At 49.8% G+C, this 13,718-nt stretch overlaps 6 protein-coding genes across 6 annotated transcripts; 4 read left to right on the top strand and 2 right to left on the bottom strand.

Moving 5' to 3' along the window:
- Positions 1–331: 331 nt before the first annotated feature.
- M436DRAFT_48930 (uncharacterized protein) lies at positions 332–1,934 on the top strand (the record flags this gene model as incomplete). The annotated part of the gene is made up of 2 exons (XM_013571218.1): positions 332–1,086; positions 1,136–1,934. The coding sequence occupies 2 exons, from the start codon at positions 332–334 to the stop codon at positions 1,932–1,934; spliced, it is 1,554 nt and encodes a 517-aa protein (XP_013426672.1).
- Positions 1,935–2,235: 301 nt separating this feature from the next.
- On the bottom strand, positions 2,236–4,422 carry M436DRAFT_17185 (uncharacterized protein; the record flags this gene model as incomplete). Its single annotated transcript, XM_013571033.1, has 1 exon — positions 2,236–4,422. A coding segment is annotated over one exon (2,187 nt), but the record flags the coding sequence as incomplete, so codon positions are not given.
- A 1,305-nt stretch (positions 4,423–5,727) lies between these two features.
- On the top strand, positions 5,728–6,777 carry M436DRAFT_48851 (phosphotransferase enzyme family protein; the record flags this gene model as incomplete). Its single annotated transcript, XM_013571199.1, has 2 exons — positions 5,728–5,914; positions 5,969–6,777. The coding sequence occupies 2 exons, from the start codon at positions 5,728–5,730 to the stop codon at positions 6,775–6,777; spliced, it is 996 nt and encodes a 331-aa protein (XP_013426653.1).
- A 257-nt stretch (positions 6,778–7,034) lies between these two features.
- On the bottom strand, positions 7,035–8,321 carry M436DRAFT_48370 (lipoyl synthase; the record flags this gene model as incomplete). The annotated part of the gene is made up of 2 exons (XM_013571118.1): positions 7,035–7,318; positions 7,376–8,321. The coding sequence occupies 2 exons, from the start codon at positions 8,319–8,321 to the stop codon at positions 7,035–7,037; spliced, it is 1,230 nt and encodes a 409-aa protein (XP_013426572.1).
- A 290-nt stretch (positions 8,322–8,611) lies between these two features.
- M436DRAFT_48808 (GroES-like protein) lies at positions 8,612–9,823 on the top strand (the record flags this gene model as incomplete). The annotated part of the gene is made up of 4 exons (XM_013571193.1): positions 8,612–8,856; positions 8,932–8,944; positions 8,993–9,080; positions 9,132–9,823. The coding sequence occupies 4 exons, from the start codon at positions 8,612–8,614 to the stop codon at positions 9,821–9,823; spliced, it is 1,038 nt and encodes a 345-aa protein (XP_013426647.1).
- A 473-nt stretch (positions 9,824–10,296) lies between these two features.
- On the top strand, positions 10,297–12,946 carry M436DRAFT_48895 (small oligopeptide transporter, OPT family; the record flags this gene model as incomplete). Its single annotated transcript, XM_013571211.1, has 6 exons — positions 10,297–10,537; positions 10,590–10,852; positions 10,901–11,360; positions 11,412–12,545; positions 12,604–12,692; positions 12,746–12,946. 6 exons carry the CDS (start codon positions 10,297–10,299, stop codon positions 12,944–12,946), a joined length of 2,388 nt encoding a protein of 795 aa, XP_013426665.1.
- Between the last annotated feature and the right edge of the window lie 772 nt (positions 12,947–13,718).

Consider the following 13,718-nt stretch of genomic DNA (forward strand, 5'->3'; position numbering starts at 1 on the left):
ACTAGGAGACACTACTCTAGCTCGTAGTATAATAATAATTGGGTATTTCAATCAAAATTCAGTCTAATGCGGTTAACTCTCCATCAACTACCGGTCATCACACATGTGATTGTCGACAATGACACTTCCAGGCAGGGTCACACTACCGGCAGAGCTAAAGCGCTTACGCGGCGCATTTCTTGGCTGCTCGGTCATCGCAACAACCTTCCTTTTCACATCCAACAGTCTTCCATTTGCTCTCGTGATTGAATCTGAGAAGCATAACTTCGCGAGGATCACAGCACTCAGAAATTTTGCGAAAATTCCATACAATGTCGTACTGCTAGCAAACATGTCTTTCGATCCTTCTACCAATGGAAATACATCCAGACTTCTTCCTCAGCCCGGATCGCTGGAGTATATAAACAGGCCAAATCCCGTCGAACCTAGTGACTTCAGCCATGGCATTTTTGATGGAAGTACCCGCGAACTTGACCGGACGACTAACGAGCAGCTACACCCGTTTCTGCTGGGTGACCGACTGCGCCAACGTAATGATCTCGGACCAGATCCAACAAGGTTTGCTAGACGCTCACCTCATCAGTCGTCTGCGTCTTCGATCGCTGCCGTACTCAATGATGAGACTTCACCTCCTCGATCAGGCGAGCATGCGTCCCACAGGCGAGACGTTGAACAGGCAGTCTTCACATTGCCAAAATTGCCAACGAAACGACATGCGAAGCGGCACCGTGTTCCTCCTGTGTTGCAGGGTCTCCATCATCCTCCACCCGACGCTGGACTGTTGCCTTCGATCAGCACAGAAGAGGCACAAGTCTTCCTGTCCACATCCCGAGGCAGTAAGCCTGCAGCCAATGCAGCTTCCGCTGACGAGACTACTTCTACTGTTGTTCAGCAGGAGCCTGTGCTATCTGCTGAAACAACTCAAGGGGCCTCGCATAAACGTTCCAGACGCAATTTGTGGACCGATCAGGAGACGAACAATCTCCTGGCAGGTGTATCTAGATTCGGCATTGGCAACTGGAAGAGAATATTGCTCTGTCCAGACTATCAGTTCCACAAACGGACCGCCGTAGACCTCAAGGATAGGTATGAAAAATGCTGTTTATCATTATCCGTGCTGAGCTTATGTTTGTAGATTTAGAGTCTGCCGTCCTGAGGCTTATGGCGGTGCGAGGAAAACTCGAAAGGCCAAGAGAGTGTCCTCGGAGGAGGCTGCAACCACCAAGACCTCCAAGAGAGCAAAGACAGCAGAGCCAACCCCACCAGAGCCCCCAAAAGAAGACGAACCTCAGCCCGAGCAGGTCAACACTACAGACCAAACTCTATGGAAAGCACAACGACGACCGAGACGGAACTTTACAAACGAAGAGGACCAAGCTCTACTCAAAGGCTTTCGAGAACAAGGCCCCTCTTGGGTCTCCATTGCCAAAGATGAAGCATTTCGAGAACACGGCAGAACACCAACAGACCTGCGCGATCGACTTCGAACAAAGTTCCCCGAAAAGTACGCACAAGCCGGCCTAGCATCTCGACCAACTGTTCCCAAGCCAGCCAAACGGACTCGAGCTACACGAGAAGAGCCAGGAAAGTCTGTAGAGCCAGCACAAACAACCACGCCGACCCCTATAGTCACGAAGGATAGTCGACCCAAGCCGCCACTTGATAGACTAGAAAGAACGACCTCACGGACTGGTCCCGCGTACACTTTGCCTCTACCGAGTATTGGAGACGACTCTCTGTCCACTTTTGGCTATCCGGATGACGACGAGGATGCAGATCCGATCGTGCTGGATCGCAGTATCATGGACTGGGCCAACAGCAATGTGTCGCAGATCAATCGGCAGTCACATACTCAGGTAGCTGACAGCAGTCATCCATTTCCTGGCATCGATCCTCTAGTCACGTTGAAGTTGCCCAAACCTGGTTTCTTCTGATAGTGATGGACGTAGTGTAGCTCAAATCAAGATCACACATTTCCATCTTTCTGGCATGCTCACACTCCATATATATGCAATGCATACATATCTTGACACAGGGTGACGCGCATCGATATCTCGAGACATTAATTATTACAAATTATACTACTGATCTTGTCTGTCTGTCTGTTGGGCACATCATATACATCATTAAACTCCATGAAAATTCTCATCGCTAAACATCGCAGCAGCAGCAGCAGCAGCAGCATCAAAGCATAACCATCAACAACCTCTACATCCTAATAACCATATCAGGAACACCAGGTCTACCCACTCGATCAACACCAACATGCTGTTTCCCATCCCTGCCGTAATACTTGCCATACGCATACCTCGGCAACTCTACACTCCCCACCACCACCCCACCAGCATCAGCTCTAGCTCTCCCAAACCCGCGCAGAGAATCCGCAATGGAGATTTTACTGCCCGTAACCCCCCCTGCTTCTGCATCTGCATGTTGTTGTTGATGATAGCTGGTTCTCTCACCCACAGGAGGAGAAAGCAGTCGAGTCACCAAAGCGGTCTTTGTAGCTGGAGCGTGGAAAGCAACATCATTGAGTAAACGACTTTGATGCAGCAGGGAGATCTGATCGGCGAGAGTGATGCCGCGGTTGGGTAATGCGCGTTTGTGGCCTGCGAACGCTAATGTGTATGACAGAGCGTAGATGGCGAGGAAGAATGTCAAGGCGTAAAAGGCTTTCATGTCGGCGCTCACACGCACGCGTTGCTGAGAGATGTAGAATTGGCTCCAGAAGACGCCGCCGCTGAGAATGGGAAGGATTGCCGCGATGAGGGAAATGAAGCTCAGGAGGGCAACGCGGATGTGGCCGTTCACTGCTGCTTTGAGGGTGACGACGAAAGGTGCGTCGGAAGTGTAGGACAGCAGCAGACTTTTCTCTGCTAGACAGCCGCCGGCTGAAGACATTGAGGCATAAGGTTGTAGGCGGCGGAAGGCGAGGTCGATAGGTTGCCAGACTAGCAGACAGAGAAGGCCGAGTAGAGATGGGATGAAAGAGTATAGGAAGTTGGAGGAGGAGAAACCGAGTCTGTTGACGGCTTCCGGCAAGTTTGGTACAAATCCAGTATTGATGGCTGTTGAAGGGAGGTAAGAGATAACCAGGAATAGGAGGAGTAAGGCTAGCGCGAGTATGACCCAGATAAAGGCGAAACCGGTACGGAGGAACCAGGGCAGATAGTTGTCGGTGTTGTCAGGTTGCAAGACAAGATCAGTGGTATTGTGCGTACCAGTAGATCCATAGCTGTAAGGTCTACCATACTCTGCCTCGTTAATGTTTGAGTAGTTGGGGGGTTGACCACCAAGCAGTTTCTCACTAAGAATGCTTTCATCAGCACTATACGGTCTCGCAGGTCTGTTTGGCGCGCCCAAGGTGTGAAACACATCATTAGGGTTGTAAGCAGTGTTGAAGTATCCCAGTCGGTCCTGTCTCTCGGTACTGTGGCCCCAGAGCTCGTACTTGTTGACGTTGACACCGATGTCAGCAAAGTGATCGAGAATGTTGCTGCGCTCGGTGAGTACGATCAAATCGGCCAAAGTGCGAACATCCCATTTGAGTCCGGTTCCTCTGCGGTGGAGGAAGATCCATAGGGCGATGGAAGCCGTCAGCAAGATGATGTACAGCGCAATCGCAGTCCAGATCGTTCCTTGCGTGGCAAGCCAGACCCATTGACCGGGAGTTCCGCGGAAGTAGACATTGAAGGAAGAAGCCAGCAGAGGGACGGTGAATAGTGTAAGCCATGAGGCGATCAAGAAGATGCCAATGGCACGCTGACCCGCTCTGGCGTGTTTGAAAGAAGGAAGTGCGAAGCTCGAGGGGTACATGGGCAATATAGCGCCGAATCCTCGAGTCGTGGAGGTCTTGGATGCTAGAGCGATGAAAGGTGCAATCCTATACACAGCCTTCTCGATCTCGAAGAGCCAAAGGAGCAAGACCATGCCCAAAAGCGTAGGCAAGTATTGGAAAACGAAATAAGTTCCATCACCAAGGGATCCATAGTTGCACAAGCCAGTGCGCACACGAGACCAGATTGCGGCAAAGATGAGAGCAATCAAGTAGAGCGTCACGAGCGAGATGAAGACACCAAGGCGTACTGGGCGAAGGACGGGTGGCAGTGCGGTCAGAGGAGCATAGAAAGAGTCGGCAAGAGGCTCGAATGGCGTAAACAGGCTCATCTGCTGTTGCAAGGGATGTTGTGCCGGTGTCTGACTGCTCTTGCGTCGTGGGCTTCGTGGCGGTATGGGGATTGGTTCAATATCATCAAACGGCAAATCAGGCACGGGAGGATATTCATGCTCCAGGGGTATCGGGCCTTCGTCGTATGCATTACCGAACTCAGGACCAAGCCATGGCTTTCCTTCGGTCTCGTCCTCATCTCTTGTGATCTGGTCGATGGCAAAGCGGACATAGGGTGTGTCGGTTTCTGGTGTTGGTGGATCGTACTGACGAGCAATCTGCATAGAAGCAGAACTCAAGGCGGCTTGCGGGACACGGATCGGCTCCAATCGTGGTGGAGACTCAAAGACTGTGCTAGGGACTGGCTTCCTCTTGACAGGCGAGCCTCTTCGAGGAGGAATTGGAGGTACAGAGATCTCTGTAGGGACGATGTCACGTCTTCTCACGCCATGGCCTCTCATCGGTCTTGATGCCGGTTTCGAGACCTGGCGAATGAGGACTGGACGTGCAATGCCTTCATAGCTTTGACGTGAAGGGAAGTCTGGAGAGACCGGAGAAGCCGGACTCTCTATTCTGCGAATCGAGCGTGACTGTGTTCGTGGTAATGGGTATGGTCGTGACTGCGAGGCTCGGCTATCTGAACGATTGGATGATCTGGAAGATAGAGAATAGTAATCTTCTGATGCCGTGAATGAGCGTTCTGAATGTGTTCGTTCTAGGCGAGGCTGTGACACTGGCTGACAGTTAGACCAACGTGCCAAATATACTACTGGATCAATCTTACCATTTGTGTGCTTGAGATGTAGAGATTCTAGTGACCGACTCATGGCTGCGAACGGTCAAACGGATTGAAAAAACGCTTGAAACGACAAAAACTGCTGTCAAAGATAACAAAAACGTGCAAACCACAACGGGTGGAGCGATCGCATTCTTTTTCTTTGCTTTCATGGTGATGTCTCGATTTCACATGGTGGCCGGATGCCGAGTGAGGAGGCTGGTGAAAGCCCACTTTGTACCAACCACGCCGCTACACGCGGTTTGAGTACCCACCTACCTTGTTTGGTCATTCACACACAGCCGCCAGATTTAAAGCTATATGTCTACCTGGATTAAGCTTGGTCTCCCAGCCATCTCTGAGACTCTGACCTATTCGTTTGTTGATGGATCTGCTATGGGTTGACCAGGTGAAGTCGATCAGAAACACCAACACCTTTGCGGCCTGTGCTCCTTCTGCCACTCGTGTTGGCGCGGGGTTTGGCCAACCTTTCTCAAACCCAGTTTGTAATTCTCCATTTGACTGTCAGAGCAGAATATGTATGGCCTCCTTCGAGCAGAGAGAGACATGTTGGTTTATCGGGAAAGGTTTATTCGATGGTTGATCTGGTGTACCTTTCTGTGTCGGTAACGTGATGCATCCCACTTCGATGATCGAGCTTGATGTCATTGAACATGCTCGAGACACCTTGCTGGGCAGTGAGAACTCTTCTGTATGCACCCTCGTGCTCTACATGCTTTTCGGTACCAGAAGACTGTCCACCAGCAACAAAAAATCCAAAATCATGGCAATTGACTCTGCTGTTGCGAAACTCTTGTCCCTGGACCCCAAGCAAACAACAATATCCGGTGCTGGTGCAGGATCAAGCTTCGCATCAACATCCAAAATCACAGCCAAACTCGACGATGGCACAGAGAAGCAGTTTTTCATGAAGACGGGCTCTGGTAACGAAGCCTCAGTCATGTTTGAAGGTAACAACCTCTCACTTGACTCAATACGTAGGATATCACTAAGCACAGAGTCAGGCGAACACGCATCCCTCAGTGCAATCCACAACACCGTACCCTCACTATGTCCCCAATCTTACGGGCATGGCAAACTCACCGATTCACCCTCCACACACTTCCTAGTCACCGATTTCGTAGACCTCTCAAGTCGATTTTCCTCATCCTCATTAACCTCAACACCATCTCTAGCTGCCAAACTAGCAAAACTGCACACCACACCAGCACCCCCTCCAAAGGGAGAATCTACCCCAAAGTTTGGATTCCCAGTAACGACCTGTTGTGGCGAAACACCCCAAGACAACAGATTCAAAAGCAGTTGGGCTGATTTTTACGCTGAGAATCGATTGCTGTTTATTCTTGAGCGTAGCGAGAAGACCAATGGTGCTGATGCAGAGCTACGCTCTCTAGTCGAACAAACAGCCAACAAAGTAGTGCCTCGACTTCTCGGCGATGACCATCTCAACAACGGCAAAGGCATTACTCCCGTAGTCGTCCACGGAGACCTCTGGTCCGGCAACGCAAGTCTGGGAAAATTACCTGGTATGGACGCTCCTGAGAATCTGGTCTTCGATTCTAGTGCGTGTTATGCGCATAGTGAATTTGAATTGGGGATCATGAAGATGTTTGGAGGCTTTGGTGCAAGCTTTTTGAAAGAGTATCATCAAATGGTTCCCAAGACGGAGCCGGTGGAGGAGTATGAGGATAGAGTTGCTCTGTACGAGTTGTATCATCATCTAAATCATCATGCGATGTTCGGGGGTGGGTACAAGGGTGGTGCTGTTAGCATCATGAGTAGGTTGATTAAGAAGTATGGCAAGGACGAGTAATGCTAGAGGATGAAATGCGCCACCTCCTGTGGCAGGAAGATGATAATGAGATTAAGAAATTTGTAGCCGTACAGTTGATGTACCTTTTATATACAGTTTTTCGGCTTGGCTCTGAAATGTGAAAGGCTCCAATCCTTTCTTGACTCCAGGCAAATACTCCCCAGCGCAAGTTGATATCTGATACCCCAGCTCGTTGAACACCCAAGAACGCCGAATGCCGCATGATGGAAAACAAAAAGAAGCAGAACATGTCAGGTCTAAGCGGCGTTCAAAGGCTTGAAATCGCCTGCACCCTCAGCCATAGCGAGCTGGTTCTTCTTAGCACGCTTCTTGATGACATTCTCGATGAATGCTTCTCCGGCCTTGTAGGAACTGCGAACCAAGGGACCACTGGCGCAGTACAAGAAGCCCATGTCAAGCGCGCGTTGTCTCCAGAGCTCAAACTTCTCGGGTGAAACGTATTCTTCGACCTTCATGTGGCGCTTGGTGGGGCGCATGTATTGGCCGAAAGTGACAACGTCGACGTCGATTTTGCGAAGTTCTGTGCAAGTTCATTAGCATTGGTATTCTCAATCCGAGTAAAGTAGTCTTGTCTTACCCTTGAGTGTGTCCCATAGCTGATCCTCCGTCTCGCCGAGTCCCAGCATCAAACTGGTCTTTGTGATCAAGCCCTCCTTGGATTCCTTGGCGGTTCTGAGAACATCAAGCGATTGGCGGAACTTTGCGCGAGGGTCGCGGACCTGAGGTGTCAAGGCCTCGACGGTTTCCATGTTGTGTGCGTAGACATCCAAGCCACTCTGTGCAACCACCTTGACCATTTCCAGATCACCCCAATAATCACCAGTCAAAGCCTCGACAAGCATTGTAGGAGCCTTTTGCTTGATCTTGATGATGGTGCTGGCAAAGTGGTGCGCACCACCGTCTGCAAGATCATCACGGTCGACGGAGGTCAAGACAACATAACCAAGACCCCATCGGGACAGGGCCTCGGCTGTGTTTTCAGGCTCGTGGATGTCTAGCGGAGGAGGCTTTCGGCTTGTCTTGACGGAACAGAATCGGCATCCACGGGTACATGTGTCGCCCATGAGCATGATAGTGGCAGTAGCAGCAGACTTGTCATCGCCGCCCCAGCAGTCGGAGATGTTGGGACAGCGGGCTTCCTCGCAGACGGTGTGTAGGTTCAGACCACGCAGGTCATTCTTGATTTTCTTGAAGTTGTTGTTGCTGGGAATGGGCGTCTTGAGCCATTCGGGCAGTCGTGTATGAGGCTTCTTCTTGCCGGCGGGGCCAACCATGACCGTCTTCAATTCCAAAGCCTCTTCAGGGCTCAAAGGGGCTTCTTTGCCGGAGACAAAATCGCCGAATGCTGGACCGCTGTTAAGGACATCGGAGAATTTTGTGGCTCGTCGGGGTTTCGATTGTGTTGCGTTCGGTGATGAGGGCGTGATATCTGATGCTGCCGTGGCAAGGCATCGTGTGTATTGGCGGGGCACATATGTGGTGGACGAGAGGATTCGGCGCGAGGCTGGTCGTAGTGATGCCATGATGATGTTGTGTGAGTGAAGTAATAGCGGAAGTGGATGGTTTTAGGAGCGGGCAACAATCTCTCATCGATTGTTTGACTCGGCCCGTAGAAATTCGGCGCCACTCAACTCCGAGAAGGCGCAACACCAAACAGCTTTGTTCGAAGGAACCGCATCTGTCCGCGGACCCTGACGGCATGGTAGGGAAGCTCCCACTGTAATCAGCTCTCAAATAGTGGTGCCTCTACCTGCCATGTCAGCCAACAACTTGTCGACTGCCATTCGTCCCAACCTCGAGTCTATCTACAGCCATGACTACGCATACCATCACTACGTTTCGCTTCGATGCTGCTTCTGCCAAGTTCGTTAAGAAGACTGCACAGCGTGCTCTCGGTTTGAACGAGGTCAAAATCAAAGTAACACATTCAGGTATTTGCTATACCGATGTTCATGCAAAGGACAAGGCCTGTGGACTGGGCCATGAAGGTGTCGGTCTGATCACCGACATTGGCGCCAATGTGACATCCATGAAGCCTGGCGATAGAGTCGGTTGGGGGTAAGTACTGCTTGCATAACTTTGATCTTCTGTGCATCCCATCACGAATGTCTGACATGACCTGACATTTCGTAGTTGGTTACGTAGCGTAAGTGAATACACATGTGAGAATAATCATAGAGACTAATTGAATCAGTCTTGTGGCAACTGCTCTGCCTGTCTTGATGGCTATCGCCAGTACTGCGCTCAAGCAAGTGGCTTCGCGTTCTGTGACCACGACCAAGGTAGCAAAATAGTGCCGAATTCGACTTTCCCACACTGAATTTGAGATGCAGGCGCTTTTGCTGACTATCACATCATCGATGCCGACTTTGCCTACCAATTACCTGCTGAAATTCCTTCTTGGCAAGCTGGTGTATTCATGTGCGCCGGTGCATCGACTTATGAGGCCCTACATGCAGCCGGTACCAAACCGCATCATCGTGTTGGTGTTGTTGGCCTAGGTGGTCTCGGTCATATGGCAGTTCTCTTCGCCAAAGCAATGGGCTGTGCTGTCACTGTCTTTTCAGGCTCTGCTCCAAAGGCAGCAAGAGATGCTTTCGAGCTTGGCGCCGACGAGTGTCGAATCCTCAGCAATATCAACACCCCTATTAGATCATTTGGGGTACATGAGCAGAAAGCACTCGTAGACGTCCTGCTCATTTGTGCTAACGAAACGCCTGATCTGGACAAGATCTTGCCTTTCCTAGCACGAAGGGCAACGATTGTTCTCATGTCGATACAACAAAAGCCGCTGATCATACCGTATATGCCTTTCGTACTTCCTGGTCATAGGATCATAGCATCGACTGAGGCATCAAGACAAAACCATCTTGCTATGATACAGTTTGCGGCCAGACACAGGATAACGCCTTGGGTAGAGCGTTTCCTTATGACTGAGGACGGGCTCAAGACTGCATTTGATAGACTCGAGAAGGGCGAGATGAGATATAGAGGAGTGCTCGAGGTTCCTCCAGCTGGAATATAGAGCGCATGTGGTCGTGGCTTCTGTAAATATGATGACCAGCAAGTCGAAAAGTCACCCTGACCTGGCATCCCCGCACCTCTGTTGCACCTTCCCCTCTTATCCATATCAACCATTTCTGTTGACAATGCCTCTAGATAAGCACATATAAGCATACATCAACACCTCTGCCTATTCGCGGAAAATGCTTGCCCTCCCCTTGGCCGCGGCTTGTCTTTAGGCGATATGGCACATCTTAACCCAAAGTGGGTCAATGATAAGACTTAGCGCATCCTTTGCATCTCTTATCAACCTGCCTATCTACTGTAGCAGGGTACAACACCATGTATCGCAACACGATAACGTTCATGATCATATTGTAGTGCCGATGACGGTCTAAGTAGCTGATCGATTCAATGGCACTGAGGCATAAGTAACCCTAGCACCCAGGACACGGGTAACAATGTCCCGTCTACGCTTCTCTATCTGTAGCAGAGATGAACAGAATCCGACGTCCTTTCCCGGTCTCTCGCCGAGATACGGACTCCGTGCAACTTAACACCTTAGAGCCTCAGAAGACTGCAGATAACATCGACAGCAAAGGAGCCGAAGTTGGCGTGGAGGACTCATACGACATCGAGCATGGACACCTCCAAGAAATTGAGGTAGATGTTGACAAGGTCTTGCATGATGGAGAGATCAAGGATGTTGATGCCGACACTTCGCCATATCCTGAAGGTATGAATGACGGAGGATTCATCTAAATGAGCGTTTGCTAACTATGTGCTAGTCCGCGCTGTGGTCCCTGAGACTGACGACCCCAGCATGCCGTTAAACACTCTCAGAATGTGGATTGTAGGAATCATTTGGACTATGCTTGGATCTGGCGTCAACCAATTCTTCTCCCTTCGTTATCCCGCCGTACATATCGTCTCGCTTGTTGCGGAACTTCTTGCCTTCCCCATGGGAGTGGCTTTAGCGCACATTCTACCAATCTACACTCTGGACCTTGGTCCTCTCGGAAAGTGGAACATCAATCCTGATCGCCAATTTGTAAGTTCTCAAACATAGTCAGAATGAATACCACTAACCATCTTGCAGAATATCAAGGAGCATGCTCTGATTACCATTATGTCGAACGTGACGATCGGCTTCGCTTCAGGCTCCGACGCCTCTAATATGATACAAGCTGCCAAGAAGTTCTACGACTTCGATCTCTCTGCCGGACTAGCCGTACTCATGGTCATGTGTACCCAACTCCTTGGATTCGGTGTCGCTGGCCTTGGGTCCCGTTGGGTGGTAGAACCTGCTTCTATCATCTGGCCTGGTATTTTGGGCAACTGCGCCTTGCTATCCACTCTGCACTCGAAGTCGAACGCTGTTGCCAATGGCTGGAAGATATCTCGCCTTCGATTCTTCTTCCTCGCGCTTCTTATCGCGTTCGTTTGGTATTGGTTCCCTGGCCTTATCTTCACCGCCTTGTCGTATTTCACGTGGATCTGTTGGATTGCGCCGAACAATGCTGTGGTCAACCAGATCTTTGGTATGCAGACTGGACTAGGTATGTTTCATCTGCGACTTGCACAAAGACACATAACTGACTGAAGCCTAGGAATGTTCCCACTTACGTTTGATTGGTCGCAGATTGCATATAATACCAACCCTCTGTTGAGCCCTCTAAGCGCTGCACTCAACGTTCTGGCTGGTTTCGTGTTCTTCTTCTTGATCATTACGCCCGGACTTTACTACACCAACAAGTGGTACACTGGATATCTGCCAATGATGACCGCAGATGTTTACGACAACACAGGTGCCAGCTATAATGTCACCAAGATCATCAACCCTCTGACCAAGAGTCTTGACCCCGAAGCCTATCGCGCATACTCGCCACCTTTCCTCAGTGCGACCTTTGCTTTCGTATATGGCTTGTCGTTTGCCTCGATCACTGCGGTGTTGACTCACACATATCTTTGGCATGGAACCGAGATCTGGACTGCCCTTCGCGGAACCAGAAAATTGGATATCCACGGACGTCTAATGAAGGCATATAAGCCAACACCTTGGTACTGGTACCTCATCGTTCTGGTAATCTTCACAGCTCTCTCCTGCGTCATGGTTGAAGTTTACCATACCGATCTTCCCATCTATGGTGTTGCACTTGCCCTCGTTATCCCCGCCATCTATTTTATCCCTTGTGCTCTAATCCAGGGTATCTCGAACGTCGATGCCAACCAGATCAACGTCTTGTCTGAATTTATTGGTGGATACATGTTTGCAGGAAAGCCTCTGGCCAACATGATCTTCAAGATTCTGTCCACTGCTGTTGTCAATCAGGGAATTTTTTTCGTCCAGGACATGAAATTGGGGCATTATTTGAAGCTTGCTCCTCGCACCGTCTTCTTCGCTCAAGGATTTGCTGCTATTCTTGGTGCTTTGACACAAACAGGTGTGACGCTTTGGATGCTAGGCAATATCCCTGATATTTGCTCCTCGGACCAAAGCTCCTCGTTTACGTGTCCCAATGGCAGAACGGTGTTCAGTTCATCGGTCATCTGGGGGTTGATCGGCCCAGATCGCTTGTACAGTGTAGGAAAGCGATACTCTTCGTTGTTGCACTTCTTCTGGATCGGAGCACTCACACCTGTCATTACTTGGTATGCCTACAAGAAGACTGGCAAGAAGATCTTTAGAGATATCAACTGGCCTCTGTTCTACGTTGGAACTTATAATGTTCCGCCTGCAACTGGTAAATTTAATGTATTTGAGCATGAGAGAGAAAAACGATATGCTGACCATATGCCTAGGAATCAACTACACTTCCTGGGCCCTCGTAAACTGGATCTTCAACGGCTATATCAAGAACAACTTCTTTGCTTGGTGGACCAAATACAACGTTCGTATTGCTGCTTCTCCCTTTGCAACGTCAGCAACTAACAGTTCAAACAGTATGTTCTCGCCGCAGCAGTCGACACCGGAACAGCCGTTGCAGGCATCGTCATCTTCTTCGCAGTCAGCTATCCAGGCTACTCGATGCCGGATTGGTGGGGTACGACGGTATTTGCCAACACGCTTGATGCGGTGGGAGTGTCGAATCTGAAGTTGCCGGCGAGTGGGTACTTTGGTCCTGCAAATGGCACTTGGACTTGACAATATTTTCAGTCGTCTGAGACGAAATGGTGAGAGCTCGATTGTATATCGACCATAGGCAGGATGGTACAAAAAGAAATTCACCCTTCGAAATAACATGCGCACATACAACGGTTCTATGCCTTTCTGTGTACATATCAAGATCATAATGCTTGATATGATGACTGATGGGACGAAAATAGAGGGCGAAAAGCAAAACATACAGCAGCAGGGATTCCCACGTGGTCACCCACCGTAGTACTAATCTGCCGTTCAACTGCTTATGTATGGCAGAGCGGACGGGATGCCCAGTTTTCAGCTGACTGTGGCCGTATGTGCTTGTGACTGTTTTCTATCTGAACATATTCTTGTGTATGTTTAGAGAAACCTTTGCAGGCTGAATCATCGTCGCGTCCGTCTTCTCCGCGTCTGCCTTGTCCATCACGTCCGCTGGAGCCTGGGTTGACGAACTGTATAATAGTATGATTCTTCTTCCATCGAAAATCAGACACACTGGGTGACGGCTCCATAAGATAGGAACAATAAAGATTGTAGGGTATTTGCACTACATAATCTTCAACAGCTCACTCAAAACGACAACACATCAGTTGACTACCTAGTAGAATGGGCTACCATGAAGTACGTCACAAGCACATTCGCAGTTGTATCGTAGTAGCTGATGACTGACAGACTCCGTGGTATGATGATTTGTTAACACGATTACAGTGAAGCACAAGACCGTACTAAATTACAAGCAGTGCGCTTTGTGGTGTCAGCTTCGACATCGGCCGCA

The sequence above is a fragment of the Aureobasidium namibiae genome, assembly GCF_000721765.1.
Source record: "Aureobasidium namibiae CBS 147.97 unplaced genomic scaffold scaffold_10, whole genome shotgun sequence".
NCBI lineage: Eukaryota > Fungi > Ascomycota > Dothideomycetes > Dothideales > Saccotheciaceae > Aureobasidium > Aureobasidium namibiae.